Raw genomic sequence first — 24442 nt, forward strand, 5'->3', positions numbered from 1 at the left:
TTGTTAAGTAATATAGACAACGTGATTATATCTGAGTGACTCAGGGACATGGCGTCAGTAGTGGCAGTAGTAGAGACGGCCTAGATATCAAAGATGATTGTGGTGACTAATAGCCTGCCATTGCTCCCAGATAAACGTGAAAGAAACTGGGTCGTCCACCTGTCTGCCTGCTCTTTCAGCTCCAATGGCAGGGAACAAAGTTTGTTTCTCACCTGCATGCCTGTCCTCGGGGATGAGGAACGATAGAGACAGCCAGCCTGCCTTTCATGTGGGTGGAATCAGGTTCAGCCAAATGGGCGGCTCACAGCCGTCGGGGCGCATGAGGCCGCTCTCTGTCTCAACTAGCTGATCGTAATAACGTTAAGCATGCCTCAGAGTGACACGGCAAAGCCGAGTCCATTTGTCATAAGGCACAGAGAATGGGGCGACGTCTATGCAGTTTCATATTTATGACTATTGTTCTCCTCGTAATATGAGTGTGTGTGGGGGGAAGGGGGTATGTGGTCTTTTAAGTTGTATTGAAAGGTGCTCTTTTCTGCCCTGCTGAGCCAGACAGGGTGTTGGTGCGTGTCCAGAAGCTGACACCTGAGAAGGCTGACCAGCTGATCTGGGTGCGTGCCAGGATTCACACCAGCAGAGCTAAAGGTGAGATTCTCCATCTTTGTCCAGCTTCATAACACACTTCCTCAGGCCACAGCCATGTTTCTTATCAGTGGTGAGAAAAGTACCCAATTCTCATACTTAATTAAAAGTATAGATGCCTTAATAGAAAGCTACTCGAAGTAAAAGTCAGCCAGTAAAATACTACTTGAGCAAAAGTCTAAAAGTATTTGGTTTAAAATATACTAAAGTATCAAAAGTAAATGTAATTGCTAAAATATACCCAAGTAAAAGTATATATCATTTAAAATTCCTTATATTAAGCAAAGCAGACCGCATCATTTTCTTGTTTTTAAAATGTACGGATAGCCAGGGGCACACTCCAACACTCAGACATTATTTATAAAAGATGCATTTGTGTGTTTGAGTCCGCCAGCCCAGAGGCAGTAGGGATGACCAAGTGTTATCTTGATAAGTGTGTGAATTTGACCATTGCCTGTCCTGCTATGCATTCAAAATGTAACAAGTGCTTTTGGTTGTCAGGGAAAATGTATGGAGTAAAAACTACAATATTTTCTTTAAGAATGTAGTGAAGTAAAAGTAAAAGTTGTCAATAATATAAGTAAAGTACAGATACTAAAAAATATTTTTACTTAAGTACCTTACACCACTGCTTCTAATCTAAATGGCTCTGTAACTGAACCTTAGGGTTTACCAAACAGATCACCAACTGTCCTTGGGCCAAATATCAGGGCCTAAAATGAACTATTTGGTTCACCAGTCACTGTAGCAGGTAGATCAAAAATCTTCCAGTCACTCAGATCTTTAGCCAACAAAAATATTTATTTGCCATAATTACATTCAAAAAACACAAAACAACAGATGACCATGCTTTATATTGTTTCTGAAACAAGAAATGTATTCGTAAGAAGTAATGTGGTATATTGCTCAATTTAATTTCAGTTTTTGTTACTGGACTGTCTTTTAACCAAAAAGTTCAGCTTCCCCTTTAAGGGTGTGCAGTTACCGTGATAACGGGTCCACTCGAGTCATTGTGTGTGTGAGAGATTTGAGTTCTGACTAGGGCGTCTCTTCGCTATCAGTTGAAGCAGCAGACTCAAACTAACGTTGAAAAACAACCAAGCTTGTGAACAAACAATGTACATTTTCAATGCGTTGGGCCAGTAATCAATAGGTCACTCGTTCGAATCCCCGAGCCAACTCGGTGAAAAATCTGTCTGTGCCCTTGAGTAAGACATTTTAACCCTAATTGCTCCTGTAAGTTGCTCTGGATAAGAGCATCTGCTAAATTAGTTAAATGTAAATAGCCAAGAAACACGAGGACAAAGTTTCACTTTGTAAACTTTCAAGTAAATTAGAACAACTTTTATGCCTGTGTGCAGTGCCTCCAAAAATGAATCTATCAGCATTTCACTCACTGCACATCTTTCCTGCCAAGCAGTGTTACTTTGCGTGGTGGGTTATAGGATTCCTATTTCTTTGTGCGATTAGCAGATATGAAACAGAACAGCAGGAAAACTTTGAGAACGGCTACTGCAGCTTTTTTCTAACCCTGACTTCCACATACTTGACTTTTGACCATTGTTATTCTCAAATGTAACGTTCACACTGTGGAGCCCTGCAAGTTGACCACCCGCCAACGTGGCTGGTGAAATAGACATTATTTTCAGTCAACTCTCCTCAGGTTGGCAAATGTGGTCAACAGCTACTAGAAATGTACACAATTTAGGAAAATAACTGCATGGTACCAGAATGGAGTTTTTCACCTTATTTGCAACCCGGGTGGTGAGGGACCTAGGGGATGGGGGTCGCAGAGTGCAAAGTTTAATATAACTCGCAGAGTTACCGGTCATGTCAGGAAATCAGTCATTTGAAATAAATTCATTAGGCCCTAATGGATTTCCCATGACTGGGAATACAGATTTGCATCTGTTGGTCACAGATACCTTTAAAAAAGTAAAGGTGTGGATCAGAAAAACCCGTCAGTATCTGGTGTGATCACCCTTGGCCTCATGCTGCGCGACACATCTCCTTCGAATAGAGTTGATCAGGCTGTGCACTATTATGCTGAAACATGAGGTGATGGCGGCGGATGAATGGCACGACAATGGGCCTCAGGATCTCATCACAGTATCTTTGTGCATTCAAATTGCCATCGATAAAATGCCATTCTGTTCATTGTCCGTAGCTTATGCCTGCCATACCATAACCCCAGCACTACCATGGGACTCTGTTCACAACGTTGACATCCGCAAACAGCTCGCCCACACAATGCCATACACGCTCGCCCACACAATGCCATACACGCTGTCTGCCATCTGCCCCGTACAGTTGAAACCGGGATTCATCCATGAAAAGCACACTTCTGCAGCATGCTAGTGGCCATCGAAGGTGAACATCTTCTCACTGAAGTCGGGTTACAACGCCAAGCTCCTGTCAGGTCAAGACCCCTGGTGAGGACGACAAGCACGCAGTAGAGCTTCACTGAGACAGTTTCTGACAGTTTGTGCAGACATTCTCCAGTTGTTTAAACCCACAGTTTCATCAAATGTCCGGATGGCTGGTCTCAGACGAACCGCAGGTGTAGAAGCCGGATATGGAGGTCCTGGGCTGGTGTGGTACTCGTGGTCTGCTGTTGTGAGGCCATACTGCCAAATTCTCTAAAATGACATTGGAGGAGGCTTATGGTAGAGAAATAAACATTAAATTATCTGGCAACAGCTCTGGTGAACATTCCTGCAATCAGGCATGCATATTACACCGCCCTTTAAAACTCGAGACATCTGTGGCGTGTTGTGTGACAAAACTGCACATTTTAGAGCGGCCTTTTATTGCCCCCAGCATAAAGTGCACCTGTGTAATGAATGATCATGCTGTTTAATCAGCTTCTTGATATGTCACACCTGTCAGGTGGATGGATTATCTTGGCAGAGGAGAAAAGCTCACTAACAGGGATGTGAACAAATTTGTGCAAAACAATTAGATAAATAAGCTTTTTGTGCATATGGAACACTTCTGGTATCTTTTATTTCAGCTCATGAAATTTGGGATCAACACTTTACATGTTATGTTTATATTTTTGTTCAGTACAGATTCCTCTGTAGGTGTTACACAGGCACATGCAAGTTCCTTTTTGAAAAGTTTAAAAACTCAGACCAAAGCTCAGTTATTTAAATGGCACCACAAACTTGGATTAAATGTAGTCATTTTCCGAGGTTGTCTGAGTTTGAGGCTATAATACAATGAACTCAGTGAGACTTGCCTTAGTCGGATCCCATCCAGAATGATTCGAAACATCGAGCACGTACACATCTGTGCTAACAATATGCTAATCAATAAACCATCATATTGGGATGATCTCGTGGCGGCTTCCTTCCAGGAAAACCCCTCCGTTCATTCATTCAACTCTACAGTGAAGGATGTCCTTGAGAGCAGAATAACATCCTGATTTACACTGGGATGAAGTGAATGTTTTTTTTGTAATCGGACCTCCTCCAGTCAATGAACAGAGGAAACCACATCAAAGCACTTGGGTGGTCTCTGATGTTGGCATGATAGTTTACCTTGGTCTCAAGGTGTGTGGTTTGGGAATTGGCTCTCGACACCCCCCCCTTACACTTTCTTTAAAGGGTCGTCCGTTCACTGCTCTCTGACCGTTACCTGGAAATGCATTGAAAATGTTTGTTTTTTTATGGGCGAGAGGTGGTATCTAAAGCAGGTATGACCTCTGCCATGTTGGCCTGAGATAGTGACCTGGCATTGTATAGAACCATGGCTCCTTTTTTGACACGTTCATTAGGAGTTGCTAGACCCAATTAGAGGTACCCAGCTGATGTCTATTGTGTTGTTGTGGTCATTATAGGGAAGCAGTGCTTCTTGGTCCTGCGTCAGCAGCAGTTTAACGTGCAGGCCCTGGTCGCCGTGGGGGAGCGTGCCAGCAAGCAGATGGTGAAGTTTGCCGCCAAGTGAGTACAAGACTGCATTTCCTGGTGGCCCCCGACAAACAATGGTGGGAAAATCTGGATCCTAATGGGGTCCTGATTCATTTTCACACATTCTGAAAGAATTGTTAATTTTTCCGCTCCCGACAAAAGGGACCACTTTTTCAGATGGGATACAGTACAGAAGTGTTTAATGGAGCCGTTTCTGCCCAGATAAGAGTAGATACAATATATACAGTACATCAAAGTTGAAGAGGTAGTTAAGAGCCTGAGCATCATTAGTCATTCTGGGGTCAGAGTCAAATTAGTCCATTGCTGGAGCTTTTTATGAAAAGCATAACAATAAGAGGATACTGTACTTTTCCATACCAAGCATGTGATATGTTCTCATCTCTTTCAGTTGACTTGATTGCACCTGACAGTAATGAATGACTCTAACACTCGTTACAAACTATGAAGTGTAAACGGGAGGACCAGATAGGTCAAACGCCACTTGTTTTGTGATCAGTAAATCAGTCCAATACGCTTGGAATGTGGAGACAAATGTCAAAACATTAACATTACTGGAGACACCTTGCGGTTTGGAGACAGTGTCGCGTTGGCTAGCAAAGAGATTTGTGGTGGCTAATTAACGGTAAATAAGTGAATTGTTTAAAGTTAGACCCACTTTTAGCCAGCAAAAATGATTAACAATTAACAATCACTCCTACACTCTTATTCTAGGTACAATAGCGCTGCTTTGCCAATAACATGTCTCCAAAAATGGCAGTGTCTCCAGTTGTTTACATGTAGCGATTGTGACGCACCTTCCATGCGTATTTGGGGCGGCAGGTAGCCTAGTGGTTAGAGCGTTGGACTAGTAACCGACAGGTTGCAGGATTGTCAGCTAGGATCCCCTAGCTGACAAGGTACAAATCTGCCGTTCTGCCCCTGAACAAGGCAGTTAACCCACTGTTCCTAGGTCGTCATTGAAAATAAGAATGAGTTATTAACTGACTTGCCTAGTTAAATAAAGGTAATAAAAATGAATTCCACGTAATGTCACATGTTTGCCAGACCCCAGAAAAGCTCTTACCAGGTCTCAGCCACTTGTTGGTTTCCTGCCGAACTAGGTCTATGTCAGGCTTAGACTGGTAGGGAAGGAAACTGACCACAAATAAAGACCACATAAGTTATTTAGGCCAAGGCTCCAGTCACACTGGTCCACCTCATTGACGGAAACTTCTGACCAGCCTTGTAAGTTGTATCAGAGTGGTTTGACCACTCTGTTTCCTCTCGACATTTTGTGTGTAATGATACAATCTGAAGGTTGCTTCAGAGCTGGCTCGTATTCATTAGTGCAGGCCGCAGCAAAACTCTTTGCAACCGAGAACAAAAACACGCGTTTCTTATTGGACAAATTCAGCAAGGCCCCTGTTTTTGCCCATATGCTTTCGCTTGGTTCCTAATGAATACGACCCTGGTTTTTACTTCTTTAAGGACATTAATGCTCTGGCTTGATCTTGTCTATCAGATTGTGTGTTTCATAGAAATCCTGTGGTGCGATTCCTCAAATGATTTGGTTCCTTTTTCCTTTGCTTGTGTAATGTCATGTGGTTTGATGTGGCAGTTGATTGTATTGCACTTATTGCATGCAACCACTTACCCCATGGATGGCTCCTTCCCAAATAGCACTCTGTTCCCTGCATAATGTACTACTTTTGACTGCTCTGATCAAAAGTAATGCACTATATAGGGAATAGGGTGCCATTTGGGATACCACCCATTTGATCCATGACTAAGCATCAGTCACAAACCAGCTTCTATCAAAGCACACTCAGCTTCTATCAAAGCACACTCAGCTTCTATCAAAGCGCACACTTGGCCCTAACAAGTTGTTCAAATCAAGCCTCTTAATGTTCTATGTTCCTTGAATTCTATGGACGCCTAGTAAGCTTTGCATTACAGGAGTCCTTTCATATTCATCAAGGTTGATTGAGGTTAGTGGTGACATATAGAGAAGTGCTTGCAACACCTGTCACATATAGTATTTAAACTTCTCCATACAGAGTTAAATTAGGGTTAGGGTATCCTCTGCTTCGCCGTCAACAATTTCCTCTACGTGTCTCGTTTTACTTTCTCTTACTAGAGCGCGTTAAACAATGCATTGAAAGGTTTCACATATCTTTATAATATATAGTCCGTTGTTCGCTAAGACTATAGTAAGTAGCCTTGTCTGAGCCAGAGCGGTCCATAGGATCTCCTTTTTCTGTATTGTAAAGGCAGCTTGATGTACAAGTACAGCCCGTGGACAAGACACTAGTCCGGTCAATCAAAAGCCTTACTTGTATGACTCATTAGTTGATGGGCAGTGTTTATTGTCCCCAGGCAGGCTGGTAGGATGTTTGAGGGAGGAGGTTATTAATGTGGGCTTTATTTGTCTAGCTGATCCCCGTAGTGGATATCTGTGACTGAGGCAGCTGCAGAGGACTGACTGGGATCACCATTCACCACTGTCCTGTCTCTCGTTACTGCTTTTTAATGAGAAGAGGTGAAGGATTACACTGGGCTTGTTCAATCTGGCCCCATGCTATGTGACAATTGGTATTGATAGCTCATCATATTTCTATAAGGCTCTGTTGGATCTAGAACATTGAGAAAGGACAGCGGTGGCCTGTTCCGGTGTTCTCTCAACATGTCTTTCAGATAGTTGATTAACCTCTGTCTTATTGTTGTGTGGCCACTGGTGTTTTACTGTAGTTCATATTGGTGTCTCATTATGTTTTTTGTGTGTTTTTTTTTTACACGTTCTCCCAATAGACTGATTCAATCAAAAGAATATAGGAAATATATCTGCCAATATGGTCATATTGAAACCATCCAAACAATGTGATCCTGTGACATTTTACCTCAGGAAGAGTAGTCAGTGTTATGATTTGTTTTATTTTTTTTGGAGAAAAAAAAATCCAAGTTTACCCCCCTCCTCCCACACACACACAACACAATTTTCTCAGCTTTTGAAACACTTCTGTGACTGTTTGAACTTCAATCAGGGTTTTGAATGGAAACTTTCAGTTCTCAGCTAGCCTCCCACTTGTTTGACTCCAATTGAACTGTGTAGACTTCTAAGCGCTGTGCTTCTCATCCCCCCCGCCTGTAGCATCAACAAGGAGAGCATCGTGGACGTGGAGGCGATGGTGAGGAAAGTGGAGCAGAAGATCGAGAGCTGCACTCAGCAGGATGTGGAGCTGCACATTGAGAGGGTAGGGCTGTCTGATGCTCCGTCTGACCACACCCGCAGTTCAACAGATTTACTGTGATGAAGGGACAGCCATTGACTCTCATTATTAATCAGAGAAACTACTGGTTAAAAGATAACTGTATGAGACTTGATTTGCTTTCTGATTTTGGAATTGTGGTACTTTCCTTTCCACTCAGCAGTTCAACTAGGAAAGTACCGTGAATGTAGAGGTACTCTAACTGTAAATCTATTTGAACCAACATCTCCCTTCTAAAAAATAAATTAAACTAAATCACCCCCCCCCCCCTGTCTCAGATTTTTGTTATCAGCCAGGCCGAGCCTCGTCTGCCCCTGCAGCTGGAGGATTGTGTGAGACCGGATGGAGAGGGGGATGAGGTGAGGATGAGGGCCAGGGCTCCTGGGCCTCCCGCAGGCAGCCCTTTGTAGCTGATCAAATGTCAAACTCATTGCATTCAGAGATGATCCTCTCTTCTAATGCTGTTCCAGTTCAAACACAGATACTGGATGAAAAATGCATGACTTGGTCCCCACACTCAATGCCTGTGGCTGTTGTTTTGGAGTTGTGTTGGTCCTATACTGCCATGTTCTCGGTCGGTGTCTGTCTCAAGGGTTGCCTCTCTCTAGTGTGGTTCAGTTCAGAGACAGCTGAAGGGTGTCGGTGTTTATGCCATAAGCGAAACCCAGCTGCAGCCCAGGTGTTGTCTGTCCGTCACTAAGTTACAGCACCTGCCGTTGGGGAGGAGACTCTGGGCTGGGCCTGTCTGTTCTGTCTGTCTGTTACAGCACCTGCCGTTGGGGAGGAGACTCTGGGCTGGGCCTGTCTGTTCTGTCTGTCCGTTACAGCACCTGCCATGGGGAGGGCTGGCTCTGTGTCTCCCTGTCTGAGCAGGATGTGTGAACTGTGTTCAAAGGCTGTTTTAACCCCACGTGAGTTCCAGGAAGCCTGACAACCTTGGGCATCGTGTTCTAATATTTAGGAGCTTCTGTGCTCTTTTAATCTTTTATATGATTGGAATTGGTCGTATTCAAACAGTTCATTGGTGATTGCATTGTCTGTATCTGTTGGGGCGGTATGTAAATTGTAGTGGATCTAAGGTGTTGGGTAAGATCTAGGTAATATCGCCCCTAAATAGCCTCTCAAAGCACTTCATGATTACAGAAGTGAGTGCTACGGGGCAATTTCCAGAATGCTAACAAAATTAGCACATGTAATAGATAACACCGCCTCTTCAACCTCAGGAGGCTGAACAAATTCGACTTGTTCCCTAAAACTCTCACCAACTCCTACAAATGCACCATTGAGAGCATCCTTTCGGGCTGCAATAACTGCCCGGTACAGCAATTGCACCGTCTGCAACCGTAGGGCTCTCCAGAGGGTGGTGCGGTCTGCCCAGCGCACCATCATACGGCACACTGCCTGCCCTCCAGGACAACTTCTGCACCCGGTGTCACAGGAAGATCAAGAAGATCATCAAGGACCTCAGCCACCCGAGTCATGGCCTGTTTACCCCACTACCATCTAGATGGCGGCAACAGTACAGGTGCTTCAAAGCTGGGACCGAGAGACTGATTAACAGCTTCCATCCCCAGGCCATCAGACTTTTAAACAGCCACCACATGACAACCTCTGCCCAGTACCCTACTCTGCTCCTTAGTCACTGTCAATAGCCGGCTACCACCGGGTACTCTCTCTATCCTGCACCTTAGAGACTGCTGCTCCATGACCATAGTCTTTGAACACTGGTCACTTTAATAATGTCTACATACTATTTGTATATTTACTGTTGCACTACATTTTATTATAATATATATATATATTTTTATTGTGTGCTATCCTGTTCTATTTTTAAACCTTATAGACATGCTTTGTTTAAAAACAAACAGACAATGATATACACTGAGTGTACAAAACATTAAGAACACTTTTTCTTTCTAAGATGTAGGCTGAACAGGTGAATCCAGGGTGCGCAACTCAGTATTAGGAAGGTGTTCCTAATGTTTGGTACACTCAGTGTACTGTAGGACACACAGAACATTTTATACATTTTGAATATCACACTGTAGGCACAGTTTTCACACTTAGCTTGTTCCGATGTTCTTCAGATGTGTTAAGTACTTCAGTGTTTTCTAATGTGGTTAAATGATGGTTGTGTGTCTCCTCAGGACGGAAGAGCGACGGTCAACCAGGACACCAGACTGGACAACCGAGTCATTGATCTCAGAGTAAGTTCTACACTATCACTCATAAGCCAGTGTTACCTTCTTCGATGACAAATGAATTACACAAAAAAGAAACAATGAATTTTATTGGGTTTTGAAGACATTACATTTGTATCAACAAATATTGTAATGATGAGATGCCATTTGTGACAGAATCACGGCACATGTCCCTTTTCGCAGGAAGGCACTGAGTTAGCCTGCTTGTAGAGTGCAGTATAGAACTGCAGGGATTCGGGAAGGAAAGGGTTGCTAGAGGTCTCATTGTTGTGCCCTGTTCTGAGGCGCCCACACTGATGTGGCAGCAGCAGGAAAACAGCTTTAGCGCTCGCCTCAGACTGGCTTTGTCACAACACCTGCTTCTACACAATGTCTCTTTGAGCTCATGGACTTGGGCCTGTTATCACAACCACACTTAAATGAACAGCAAACCCATAAAGCAGTTTTCACACAGACCCCAAACCCGGCTCAACAATCAAGGGTCAAAAGTAATGAAACGGCTCCTAACACACCAGGCTCGGTTTTTCAAGTTGTTGTGAAAATGGAAGGATTAGTTCCCAGAATTTTCTTTGGAACTCCCTTTGAGAAATAGATATACTAGCTAGACATTTTTGCTGAAAATAAATTGCTGCACTCTAATGAAGGACAATAGCAGTAAGTCACAATCTGAGTGGTGGTGGTGGCATGTGACCAAAACCACAAGCCATGGCCCGTTGGACACTTGTTTTGAGAGCTTGAATGTCAACGAGAGTGACGCACTGAGCTATTTTGCTCTCACTCTCTTTTATACCCTCCACCCTGGTGTGAGGATGTCGAAAGAGAAGTGATCTATGATGACACCACAGCCCGCCCATCTGCTCACAGTAGAGGTGTTTTACACAGGAAATCCTTGAGTTATGTAAATACTTTTGATATGTCAGTTCCTACTCAGGCTATCATAGCAGTTGGTTGGCTCGCTGGGTATGGTATTTGTCTAGTGTTTTTTTCTAGGGTTCTTCAGAAGTGTTTTTATTCATCAGAGCAGTAGTTATTTTCTGACCTCTGTCAGGACTAAAATTCATGGACTAAAATATCAGTTTACCATTTCTAACAGGGCCCTGAACTAAAGTCTGACTGGCCCAGAGTCATTGTCTGACAATAGGATAGTCACACAGAAAACTCCCGTTCAGGACTTTGGGAAAGTCTAGAAGATAGAAATGTGAGCCTTTTTTCAATCAGGAGGTTCATCAAAGTGCCTGACCCTGGCTTTATGTAGATGCATGAAGCCAGAAAGAGGTGGTTGAATAAATCCTTACTAATAACACCAGTCATATTAAGAAATGAGTCAACTTAGAACTAAGAAAGAACACACCTATTCACAATGCTGTTTGTAGCCCAACGGTCATAGGGTTGGGGGGGGTTTTAACGGTTCCTCTGCTCTTTCCCAGATGTTCTGTGTAATACCCAGCTCATTGACGTGCCTCATCACGAGTTGTTTTGATGATATGGTTATTTTCTATGCAACTAAGTTTACCTCTGTATACAACCAGATTTCTCAAAGCTGATTTTATATGTGACTATATGTTTGTATGTGAATAGAGAATTTCAGATGAACTTGTTTGCCAATGTTAGGTTTTAAAAAGAGAACAAAGCTTTATATCTCATGTTTATTTTCGAAAGGCTTACATTAGTGTGAAATGCACCCTACTCTATCTTGAATCAACGTACAATCAAAAGTACAATTGAAAAAGTAAAATAAAAAGGTACAATTGAGTGTTCCATTTGGAAATAGGCCAAGCCTTACTATTTCCACTCCCTTTAATGAAATGAAAGGTGTCGAGACTGTATGAGGCAAGATGTGACTCAAAGCAGTGTTATTGACTCATCTTTGGCATTGTGTAATACCTCTGTTGACTCTTGTTGTTTCTGCTTGTTGCTCCTCTGGTAGACAACAACCAGCCAGGCCATCTTCCGCCTGCAGTCTGGAGTTTGCCAGCTCTTTAGAGACACCCTGACCAACAAGGGCTTTGTGGAGATCCAGACCCCCAAAATCATATCAGGTATCACCAACGTGCCCCTGTGTCTCAGACTGGACATGATTTGTCAATTAAAAGTTTAAAGGCGAACAATATTGGCCTTTAGATTCCTACTTGACTTGTATTAAGTACAGGTAGTAGGGAGACGAGGTACTTTTCCACTATTTTGTCTGCAAATTGCAAACTCTCTCAAGGATACATGCTCTTTCATGTTCAGATGGGTTTGGGTAATGGAAGGTGGGGAGTAGAGTGTGAGCAGTGTAGAAATTCAAGCTCAAAAGGCCATTCATTCCTCTATTGCTGATAGGGTCACTAGTTCACATACCCTTGAGATAATTCACAGTAGGATTACTGTCTACCAGTTACCTTGTGGAGCAGTGCCGGCTCGACTTTGTCTGGTCATTCGTGCTCTTATTGATGAGCTAAACTGCACTTCACAAGTGTGAGCATATAATGATTGAGCGTGTGTCATATTTTGTAGCTATAGAAATGAGCTTTAAACCAACGTAAGACATAACAGTGTTGTTTACTGCTGTACATTCCACCACATCACAACATGTACTACCTCGTGTAGTGGACTGAGCTGGGGTGTAACAAGTGTTCCTTTCACTTCCTCAACTGTAGGAGCCAATGAAATAAGCCCAGCCTGGCATTGACACATTTAAAATTGCCGCCTTTTTAGGTGCAAGCAGCTGTGTATCAACAGTGTTTACTACTCAAAGAAAAAACATATTTTCCTCTGCCAACACCCATCACACGTACACTGTACAAAATGTACTCTGTGACCACCCTTCTGTAAAGGACAACACCTTTGTCAAATATGGCTCATACGTAAGTTAGAGACATGCTCCAGAAATGTGGCACCTACTAAGTATTTTTTATTTAAACCTCCCGCTTTGGGCTGGATGTGTCAATGTTAGTGCTTTTTGAGGTTTGTTCGGTTACAGTTAGATTCTACAAAACATAACCACGAGTTTCGGTTTCAATCTTCTTCTTTTTTTACATTAAATACAAGTTTAAAAAAATCTAAAATGAAGGGTAGTGCCCATTACTGCTTATTAGTTATTAACCATAATTTATTCACATTTATTTTATTTGATGACTTTATTATTTAATTCCTAGTCATCATCTCATCTCTATAGAGCTGCTACCTATGTTGTCTGACAAAATCACAATTTTAGAAGTTCTTAAAAGTAAACAAGGCGTACTTGTATGACTGCTGAATACCAACTATCAATCACTTATATCAGGTATTTTCAGGGTAGCGAAGTAACTGCCTTATGTCCCTCTCGATTGCAAGTTTTCTCCCCTGTCTCCGTGTCTTCCTACACTGTTCTTATTATAGCTCAATACAGACCGTACAAGTAGGCAAACGCGCAATGGATTATGGTCATTGTTGTTACCACGTTTTCTGCCCTAAACTATGTAGAATATTGGCCTGTTGGAAACTACAACTCCCTACTACATTTTACAGTTTAGGCTTGATCTGATTTTTCTTCTTCAGAAACTGCACATTGAGCTCACAGACAGAAAAAAAACATAATGGAATTCAAATAATTGAACCGAAGTCGGTAAATGAGTTTAAAAAACAAAAAAATGTCAACATTTTAGAGAGTGAGAGAGCAATGAAGTGGGGCACATATCTGCTGTAATATGCATTTTCCGGGGACCACTTTTGGACATGACCGCTACTTTTAGAACTACTAGCTAAAAGTACTGTAGAATCTCTTTTAATGGTTAATAATTGGAATCAAAATCGAATTGTATTTGTCACATGCTTCGTAAACAGCAGATGTAGATTAACAGTGAAATGCTTAGGAAATTGAATTGTCACAAAGGTTAGTTAAAAAATATTATTTTGGGTCATGTGTTGCTTCTCTTCTGGGATAGTTTGACTCAAAGGTATCTTTCTCCTCTCTAGCTGCCAGTGAGGGTGGCGCGAACGTCTTCACTGTGTCCTACTTCAAAACCAGCGCCTACCTGGCCCAGTCTCCCCAGCTCTACAAGCAGATGTGTATCTGTGCTGACTTTGACAAGGTGTTCTGTGTGGGACCAGGTGAGTCAATATCTAGGGCAGAACCTGTAGTCTAGCTGTAATGCTTCCCGCCAGGCACATATACTTTACTCCCCCCCCGGAGACAAGGGTTCAAGCCTCGCGTCCCCCCCTTACTTCTGTGTTCCTGCTGGACCCGTCTCTCCCCTTTTTGTTTCAAACCATCTGAATAAAGTGTCAAATATGAAAAGACAACATCTCTAAGCCCTTCACCTAACCCCTTTTCACTCCCCAATGAACACTATCCAATAATGGGAATGAATGAAACTGTTGTGTTGAATACATCAGTCGCTAGTTATGTAGTCAACAAACAAACACTATTCAGGAAAAGTGACCTACACAATATTAAACCTGGGCGGATTACCACATATACACAGATTATTTCATGCATATGTAGATGGTGTTGTGACTGCGCACATGTTGAGCCATAGGAAACATTTATCTCACTGGCTTGTGCTTGGTTGCATAATGTCCCCAGTCTCTTCTCTGTGAGGTAGCTCAACAGGGACATCACCTGGCCAGATCCACACATAACCAGGGGAGTAATGACTTCTCCCCCCACTGCAGTCTCGTATGTCTGGTCAATGTGCCCTGGTCGAAATAGTGCACTATAAAGGGAGTAGGGTGCCATTTGAGATGCTGCCTCTGGGGTGATGGATCTAATCCTCTTAGTATCAGCGCCATTGTATTTCACTAACTGAAGATGTTCTCTGTTCCAGTGTTCAGAGCAGAAGACTCCAACACCCATCGTCATCTGACAGAGTTTGTAGGTCTGGATATTGAGTTGGCGTTCAACTACCACTACCACGAAGTGATCGAGTCCATCACCGACACCATGGTGCAGATCTTCAAAGGGCTCCGAGACAAGTAAGATGTTGATGCACTTCTAACCCATATTTGCAAGCAAGGTGAATGAGTACGATTGAATCTTTAGAGGGCCCATTACAGGGCTATAACTGGAACACATGGATGACGCCCTATAGAAAGTACACAGCTGAAAGGGCACGGCATCTGTGCTGAAGTAGCAGGTGTCCGTTGAATGACTCGGCGATGTGTATGTTCGCTCGTTTGTTTGTTTATGTGTGTGTATGTTGTCCAGGTTCCAGACTGAGATCCAGACGGTGGGGAAGCAGTACTCCAGTGAGCCCTTCAAGTTCCTGGAGCCCACTCTGAGGCTGGAGTACACGGAGGGCGTGGCCATGCTCCGGGAGGCCGGGGTGGACATGGGAGATGAGGAGGACCTCAGGTCCGTGGCGGGTCAAGAGTTTGCAGCAGTGTTACGTTTACACATGTTGTTGATAACACCTTCAAGTAAAGTTCAAATAAAGACGGCTTTGATTTTAAGTCGGGAACTGATGTTTTTCTTGTTTATCTTTTAATTGATCTCAAGTCAATTGTTTAACGTTTTTCACAGCACTCCAAATGAGAAGTTGCTCGGTCGTCTGGTGAAAGAAAAGGTATGTTATCATGTCATTGACTTCTTGGGGTGACAACAAATGTAGTTATATTACTCTCTGTATCTACAGGTAGCTGCCCAAATATTGTTAACCCTTGAGTAAACAAGGGATACAAAGTGTATTGAAAGCAGGTGCTTCCACACAGGTGTGGTTTCGGAGTTAATCATGTATAAAAATGCTGGGTAGGCCATTATTTTGGCTACCATGGCTATGCCCCCATAGGATAACAAATCACAGGGCACGAGTGGTCACTTAAAGGTTTGAGCATGAAAATGATGTAAAGCATATGCCCTGGCTGTCTCAGTCACCAGATCTCAACACAATTGAACACTTATGGGAGATTCTGGAGTGGCGCATGAGATAGCATTTCCCACCACCAGCAAAATACCAAATTATGGAAATGATTTTGTAAGAATGGCATTACATCCCTTCAATCGAGTTCCAGACACTTGTAGAATCTATGCCGGCTCGTGGTTTCCCTATGCCCTATTAAGACACGAAAGATGGTGTTTCCTTTATTTTTGGCAGTTACCTGTAGGTACACATGCAGGTCATATCTAGCTGTGGATGTCAGAAGGTGAATTCACCAATTTGTAAGTCGCTCTGGATAAGAGCGTCTGCTAAATGACTTAAATGTAAATGTAAAGCGGACTAACTCATCTCTGTTTCCTTTCTGTTAGTATGACACTGACTTCTATGTGCTGGACAAGTACCCCCTGGCTGTGAGGCCCTTCTACACCATGCCTGACCCCAATGACAAAGTATGCGTGTCACTAAACGCACACACACCCACACACAACACATCCACAACACATGCTCATGACACCATTGTGGCATTCACTGAACTTGTTATACGACTGATGGTTCCTCCTCAGAAATACTCCAACTCCTACGACATGTTCATGAGAGGAGAGGAGATCCTCTCTGGCGCTCAGAGGATCCACGATGCCCAGCTGCTCACTGAGAGGGCCATTCACCACAACATTGGTAATTAGACAACTCTGCCTTGTTATTCAAAGCGGCAATATTTGTCACTCAATAAATCATGCTTCCTTCCCTCCTCTCAAGCGATTGCTAGAGAATAAGCATATTTTGACTATGTTACAAATACACTGGTGGCTGTTGCTGATATGTAAAGTGTTGATGCAGATCTGGAGAAGATCAAGTCCTACATCGACTCTTTCCGTTACGGAGCTCCCCCACACGGAGGTGGTGGCATTGGTAAGACATTAAATACTTATTCTAAACCCATACCCTCTCAATATGAAATCCAATGTAAATATATGCTAAATATACTCATGGTAAATATAGTCATTATGAAAAACATTGTAAAAGTACTCTAAATATACTCATCGTTAGTGTACTGTGACGGTGACGGTGAGTTCTCTCCCTCAGGGCTGGAAAGAGTCTGCATGCTCTACCTGGGTCTTCACAATGTCCGCCAGGTCTCCATGTTCCCCCGTGACCCCAAACGCTTGACCCCCTGAACGGCCATCGCCACTGGAGACAGATGCAGGACATGGGGAATCTATATTCATCTCCAAAACACCAGACAGAGTTGAGAAATTAGTGCCACGACACTGAAGTGCCACTGCGATTAACAAATGGAGAATCAAGCCAGGGTACTACGGTCAACAGTATTCAGTAATAGAAAATGACACATGAAGAAATAGATTGATAGTATAAGGGAGAAAGAGTCTTAATACACAATACGATTAAGGGATGTGTTGGCTTAGGCTCACCTATGGATTACTTAACTTGTGTTGTATCTCTTAACACTTTTCTATGGGGTAGATCAACTTTGATACCAGTCTTTGTCACACTACAGAGGTATGACTAATAAATAATCATGGCCTGCTGACATTTGTTGTAATTATATGATGTTTTTAAAGTAAAACGTATTAAGAACTTCAAAAGCACATTTCACTTTCTTTGTTCTTTTATGGGAGAAACAACCCCTATCGTATTCAACACATTCTTTGCTATAGACAATGTGCTAAGGTGCTTGCTTTTCTACACTGATTCATTCGGGCGTTTTTATCACTACAATCCTGGTTACTTGAGAAACAATGTAGAAGTCTTTTGATTACCTGTGGGGACGGCTGATGTCATGTTTGAAACATATTTCAGGGTTCATTATACTTTTTATAATTGGTGGACATGATAAAGCTCTTTTTGTCTGGAAAAGCACCATGGTGAAATGGCACCTGAAAGGAATAGTGTCTGAAATCAACTCAAGGGAAGAACTCATCAGTAGGCTCATAATTGGAAAAGTCCCTATACTGATAAGCTGTATATGAGAACATGCTTTTTTTTCATTACATCCCCCCTCTATTCCATCCTAAATCAGTTAGGTTGGTGATTGGGTTGTAATTAAGTCCCCGTGGAATAATTGCTTTTTCACAGACCGAACTGCAGAACTACAGAGACCTTTTGATATGTACTTGTCTCGATTAAAGGAGGGGTTCTGAAATATATATCTCAAGGAAAGTTCATCCCTTTCTACAGTGTATCACATTCAATTTCTAAGAGAAGCGATGTTAGATTATACCGTTATTTGTAATATAGTATCAATGGATGCATACAAGCACACAGTTTATTGAGCTATTTTAACATTTAATGTATTGACAATTCATATTTAATTATGTTATAAATGTGTACTGTTTCAGGAGAAAAGGCAACGTAAGGACAAAGTTTTTGAAAAAAATACTTAGGTCAAGTCATATGTCACTCAGACAAGCCTGTTGCATTCATAACATCCATTCAGGGAATAATAAATATACTGTGGTATATATTTAATCTTAATTGAAATTGTGCAGCACTCTCATAAGGTTACCATGTTAACGGCGTCAAAAGACAAAGACATTTTTTGTTTTGTTTAGGAGCAGCGACAGATTGGGCGAATAAATACAATAGAAGGATGATCCACACCAGGTCAAACGTCATCCTCCTGCCTTTGTTCTGTGGAAGCGCCAACTAGTTGCAAGAGGAAAATAAAGATCTGGACGATGTCAACATAAAGTGAAAGTGCTCCAAAAAACACTCCTCTGGGATGACGGAAAGCTCACGTTTTCCGATGAGTAGCTAGGTGCTAAAAATGTCGAAATAGAAATGGTTAATTCCATAAAGGTTGGTTCAAGAGAAATGTACATTTCTCCAATTCCCTCTGAAATACTGAGGGTTTTCAATGAACTCACCTGTGTGTAAACGACAGCTCCGATTGCAACGTATAGCATGTGAAGCCGTGGGACCTGCGAGTGGAAGAAAACACAGGACCTTCTGTACTGTATGTATAGGCCTACATTTATCAGATACACGACACGACCAGAAGTATGTGGTATCGGCCGGCGCACAATTGGCCCAGCGTCGTCCGTGTTTGGCCGGTGTTGGCCGTCATTGTAAATAAGAACTTGTTCTTAACTGACTTGCCTACCGGTAGTTAAATAAAAATGAAAACATCTCATTACAAAATCATGGGCATTATATGGAGTTACATTTACATTTAAGTCATTTGGCAGACGCTCTTATCCAGAGCGACTTACAAATTGGTGAATTCACCTTATGACATCTAGTGGAACAGCCACTTTACAATAGTGCATCTAAATCATTTAAGGGGGGGGGGGGGTGAGAATGATTACTTTATCCTATCCTAGGTATTCCTTAAAGAGGTGGGGTTTCAGGTGTCTCCGGAAGGTGGTGATTGACTCCGCTGTCCTGGCGTCGTGAGGGAGTTTGTTCCACCATTGGGGGGCCAGAGCAGCGAACAGTTTTGACTGGGCTGAGCGGGAACTGTACTTCCTCAGTGGTAGGGAGGCGAGCAGGCCAGAGGTGGATGAACGCAGTGCCCTTGTTTGGGTGTAGGGCCTGATCAGAGCCTGGAGGTACTGCGGTGCCGTTCCCCTCACATCTCCGTAGGCAAGCACCATGGTCTTGTAGCGGATGCGAGCTTCAACTGGAAGCCAGTGGAGAGAGCGGAGGAGCGGGGTGGAGGAGCGGGGTGACGTTTGTCCCCTTTTTGCTGCTTAACAGCCTCCACTCTTCTGGGAAGGCTTTTCACTAGATGTTGAGACATTGCTGCTGGTACGTAATTCCATTAAGCTACAAGAGCATTAGTGAGGTTGGGGACTGATGTTGGGTGATAGGCCTGGCTCGCAGTCGGAGTTCCAATTCATACCGAAGATGTTCGATGGGGTTGGGGTCAGGGCTCTGTGCAGGCCAGTCAAGTTCTTACACACCGATCTCAACAAACCATTTCTGTATGGACTTCAATTTGTGCACAGGGACATTGTCATGCTAAAACAGGAAAAGGCCTTCCCCAAACTGTTGCCACAAAGTTGGAAGCACAGAATGATCTACAATGTCATAGTATGCATTAAGATTTCCCGTCACTGGAACTAAGGGGCCTAGGCCGAACCACAAAAATCAGTTGGCACCATGCATTTGGGCAGGTAGCATTCTCCTGGCATCCACCAAACCCAGATTCGTTAGTCGGACTGCCAGATGGTGAAGCGTGATTCATCACTCCAGGGAATGCATTTCCACTGTTCCATAGTCCAATGGCGGTGAGCTGTACACTACTCCATCCGACGCTTAGCATTGCACATGATGATCTTAGTCGTGTGTGATACTGCTCGGCCATGGAAACCCATTTCATGGAGCTCCCGACAAACAGTTCTTGTGCTGACGTTGCTTCCAGAGGCCGTTTGGAACTTGGTAGTGAGTTTTGCAACCGAGGACCGATGATGTTTACGCGCTTCAGCACTTGGCATTCCTTTTCTTTGAGCTTGTGTGGCCTACTACTTCACGGCTGAGCCGTTATTGCTCCTAGACGTTTCCACTTCACATTAACAGCCCTTACAGTTGACCGGGGTAGCTCTAGCAGGGCAGAAATTTATTGAACTTACCTGTTGGAAAGGTGGCATCCTATGACGGTGCCACATTGAAAATCACTGAGTTCTTCTGTATGGCCATTCTACTGTCAATGTTTGTCTATGGAGATTGCATGGATGTGTGCTCAATTTTATACACCTGTCAGCAACGGGTGTGGCTGAAATAGCCAAATCCACTCATTTGAAGGGGTGTCCACCTACTTTTGTATATATAGTTGTACTTACAAATAGAGATACGCTCTACTATTGAAGTGCATTTGATGTGAAAAAGATGCAAGCATATTATTATTTCAGCTTTTTTTTCAATAGTTCAACATTTGACTACACCGAGGCACTTGCATACGTGAAGGATAGTACTATGGCGGTGATTATCCCAGTAACTAAGACTACGATGGCAAGAATACCTAAAAGCCCCCCCCCCCCAGACATAACTACATGTTATTCACATCATTGGTCGTACGACAATCAATAAGGTCCAATTGTTGGAATGTTTCATAAAATGGCACATGAATGGGCTATTAGCTCTAACTTCATATACAGTGGGGAGAACAAGTATTTGATACACTGCCAATTTTGCAGGTTTTCTTACTTACAAAGCATGTAGAGGTCTGTAATGTTTATCATAGGTACACTTCAACTGTGAGAGACGGAATCTAAAACAAAAATCCAGAATATCACATTGTATGATTTTTAAGTAATTAATTAGCATTTTATTGCATGACATAAGTATTTGATCACCTACCAACCAGTAAGAATTACGGCTCTCGCAGACCTGTTAGTTTTTCTTTAAGAATCCCTCCTGTTCTCCACTCATTACCTGTATTAACTGCACCTTTTTGAACTCGTTACCTGTATAAAAGACACCTGTCCACACACTCAATCAAACAAACTCCAACCTCTCCACAATGGCCAAGACCAGAGAGCTGTGTAAGGACATCAGGGATAAAATTGTAGACCTGCACAAGGCTGGGATGGACTACAGGACAATAGGCAAGCAGCTTGGTGAGAAGGCAACAACTATTGGCGCAATTATTAGAAAATGGAAGAAGTTCAAGATGGCGGTCAATCACCCTCGGTCTGGGGCTCCATGCAAGATCTCACCTCATGGGGCATCAATGATCATGAGGAAGGTGAGGGATCAGCCCAGAACTACACGGCAGGACCTGGTCAATGACCTGAAGAGAGCTGGGACCACAGTCTCAAAGAAAACCATTAGTAACACACTACGCCATCATGGATTAAAATCCTCCAGCGCACGCAAGGACCCCCTGCTCAAGCCAGCGCATGTCCAGGCCCGTCTGAAGTTTGCCAATGACCATCTGAATGATCCAGAGGAGGAATGGGAGAAGGTAATGTGTTCTGATGAGACAAAAATAGAGCTTTTTTGTCTAAACTCCACTCGCCGTGTTTTTGGGAAGAAGAAGGATGAGTACAACCCCAAGAACACCATCCCAACCGTGAAGCATGGAGGTGGAAACATCATTCTTTGGGAATGCTTTTCTGCACAGGGGACAGGACGACTGCACCGTATTGAGGGGAGGATGGATGGGGCCATGTATCGCGAGATCTTGGCCAACAACCTACTTCCCTCAGTAAGAGCATTGAAGATGGGTCTTGGCTGGGTCTTCCAGCATGACAACGACCCGAAACACACAGCCAGGGCAACTAAGGAGTGGCTCCGTAAGAAGCATCTCAAGGTCCTGGAGTGGCCTAGTCAGTCTCCAGACCTGAACCCAATAGAAAATCTTTGGAGGGAGCTGAAAATCCGTATTGCCCAGTGACAGCCCCGAAACCTGAAGGATCTGGAGAAGGTCTGTATGGAGGAGTGGGCCAAAATCCCTGCTGCAGTGTGTGCAAACCTGGTCAAGAACTACAGGAAACATATGATCTCTGTAATTGCAAACAAAGGTTTCTGTACCAAATACTAAGTTCTGCTTTTCTGATATATCAAATACTTATGTCATGCAATAAAATGCAAATGAATTACTTAAAAATCATACCATGTGATTTTCTGGATTTTTGTTTTAGATTCCGTCTCTCACAGTTGAAGTGTACCTATGATAAAAATGACAGACCTCTACATGCTTTGTAAGGGGGAAAACCTGCAAAATCGGCAGTGTATCAAATACTTGTTCTCCCCACTGTAGAAGGTCTAAAAAAATAAACAACTGTGGTATGTGTAACAGTACAATAAGCATACATTTATGCTATTTAAATAATTGGTTTCATAAGGGGGAATTGCGCAAGATCTTACCCAAAATGTCATGCATATTTTAGACAGTCGCCCATTGTAATCCTAGACAAAGGAGTCATTTGACACTGACAAAGACACTCTCACAAGCTACGCTGCTAGGTTCTAAAGAGGCAGGGTTTTCACATCATGTACCTTAGTTTGAATGCAGAAGTTAGTGACAATTATACACACAATTGTTGTTATTCCATCGGTTAGAAACACTGCTTTTGTGTCATAGTAACTGCAAGAAATTCAAAGTAGATTGAGTGACAAAACAACAATTACACTGCACCTTACATGAGTATTTCTAGTAGCATTAAAATGAAATGCAAATATATTAAAACTCTATTTCAAACCTTGATATTGTTCCTGTCATGTAGGACATGGCCACTTAATAAATATGAAATATAAAAAAAGTCTTAATATCTATACTGTAGATATATTTCCATTATGCATTATCGTCGGTTAAGACATGATAGAGATTATTTTGTGCAGTCATTACTGACAAAAATGGCCAGCACAAAGTTCAAAGGAAAGCGCCTCCTAAACGTAGAATTTTAAGATAAAATATCAATCTCCGATGTTTAACACTCTACTGTTGTAGATACAGTGTGAAAAGGGTATGGGATAATATTTCCTTGGCCCTTTGCAGCAGACAAGAATACAGTAGGTGACAACAATAAAATGGTAGGTAAAAAAAATATTTCAACCTCAGAAAGTTTCTCATGTAAAACATGTGTTACGATATTATATAATTCTGTAATAATTAATGAGTAATGAAGTTAGTAAGGACGTTAAATGAAATATGAAGTATTTACAATGATGTCCAATACACAACTGGGTTTTTAATGACAACAACACCTACTTCCTCACTGTAAGATGAAATATTAACATATTACACAAATACAAAAAACAAAAGAAAACACAAACAGAAAACAGCTCACATTAATATGAAATGGTAAGACAGAAATAATACAATACATTGTTGACACTTACACAAATGTTAACAGCCACAATTGATACAGTGACGATGAGCTGAGCCGCCAAAATATTTACCTGATAAAGATATAAGATAACGATCATAGCAAGTATAAGTAGAAATTAGTTTAATGTGTAAAAGGTATAAGGTCTCATACTTTTCGGATGAATGCATCTCGAATAGAAGTGCTTTCCCATGCAGTAGAATATGCAAATTCATCATATTCCACTGCATTATAAGTATGTGAGTTAAGATATGAAGTCAGTAATGACCAAGTATTTCTTTGTACTACATAGCTCCAGAACATGGGTTGGAGGTGGGCATTCCCTAGAGGAATGGAATAGGGCCTCCTGGATGGAGGGTAGCCCAGATGGTACCCTGCTTGTCCTGGGTATTGAGCTGAGGACTGAGCTGGGTATGGTCCATCGGATGGTGGTGGTTGGGGTGCAGGTAACCCGTATCCTGGTCGGGGCTGTGGGTAGTTCCCATGCCTGGGGCCATGTTGTACACCTTCATACGCTAGAGGGAAATCCGACTTTGACATTATGATACGATATGGGCACCTTTATAAGTCAGAGGGGTAAGAGGAAAACACTACGACAATGACATCACATAAGAATTACAAATGACAAGTGGGGCATTTGGGGTTTAAAATACACAGTCGCAGTAACTTCTTATCAAATAGGTTATGGGATTCCTGCATAATTGACATGACATGTTTGATAACATATTTTCCACAAATACCCGGCAGATCACAGAGTTCAAGTAACAGACATCTCAATATCAACTGTTCAGA

General features: G+C 42.6%; 1 protein-coding gene and 1 pseudogene across 1 annotated transcript in view; one reads left to right on the forward strand and one right to left on the reverse strand.

The window, feature by feature from the left end:
* Positions 1–17461, forward strand: part of LOC135547143 (aspartate--tRNA ligase, cytoplasmic-like) — a 28634-nt gene extending 11173 nt beyond the window's left edge. Inside the window, exons 5-18 of the mRNA XM_064975853.1 lie at positions 553–645; positions 4484–4586; positions 7702–7804; positions 8098–8178; positions 9967–10026; positions 11948–12059; positions 13957–14091; positions 14808–14955; positions 15188–15334; positions 15503–15545; positions 16226–16306; positions 16421–16532; positions 16695–16766; positions 16941–17461. Of these exons, the coding sequence (XP_064831925.1) occupies positions 553–645; positions 4484–4586; positions 7702–7804; positions 8098–8178; positions 9967–10026; positions 11948–12059; positions 13957–14091; positions 14808–14955; positions 15188–15334; positions 15503–15545; positions 16226–16306; positions 16421–16532; positions 16695–16766; positions 16941–17032 (1382 nt within the window). The 3' untranslated portion in view covers positions 17033–17461. The remainder of the gene's footprint in view (positions 1–552; positions 646–4483; positions 4587–7701; positions 7805–8097; positions 8179–9966; positions 10027–11947; positions 12060–13956; positions 14092–14807; positions 14956–15187; positions 15335–15502; positions 15546–16225; positions 16307–16420; positions 16533–16694; positions 16767–16940) is intronic.
* Positions 17462–18480: 1019 nt separating this feature from the next.
* LOC135547784 (protein lifeguard 3-like) lies at positions 18481–24190 on the reverse strand (annotated as a pseudogene).
* Between the last annotated feature and the right edge of the window lie 252 nt (positions 24191–24442).

Source organism: Oncorhynchus masou, chromosome 10, assembly GCF_036934945.1.
Source record: "Oncorhynchus masou masou isolate Uvic2021 chromosome 10, UVic_Omas_1.1, whole genome shotgun sequence".
Lineage (NCBI taxonomy): Eukaryota > Metazoa > Chordata > Actinopteri > Salmoniformes > Salmonidae > Oncorhynchus > Oncorhynchus masou.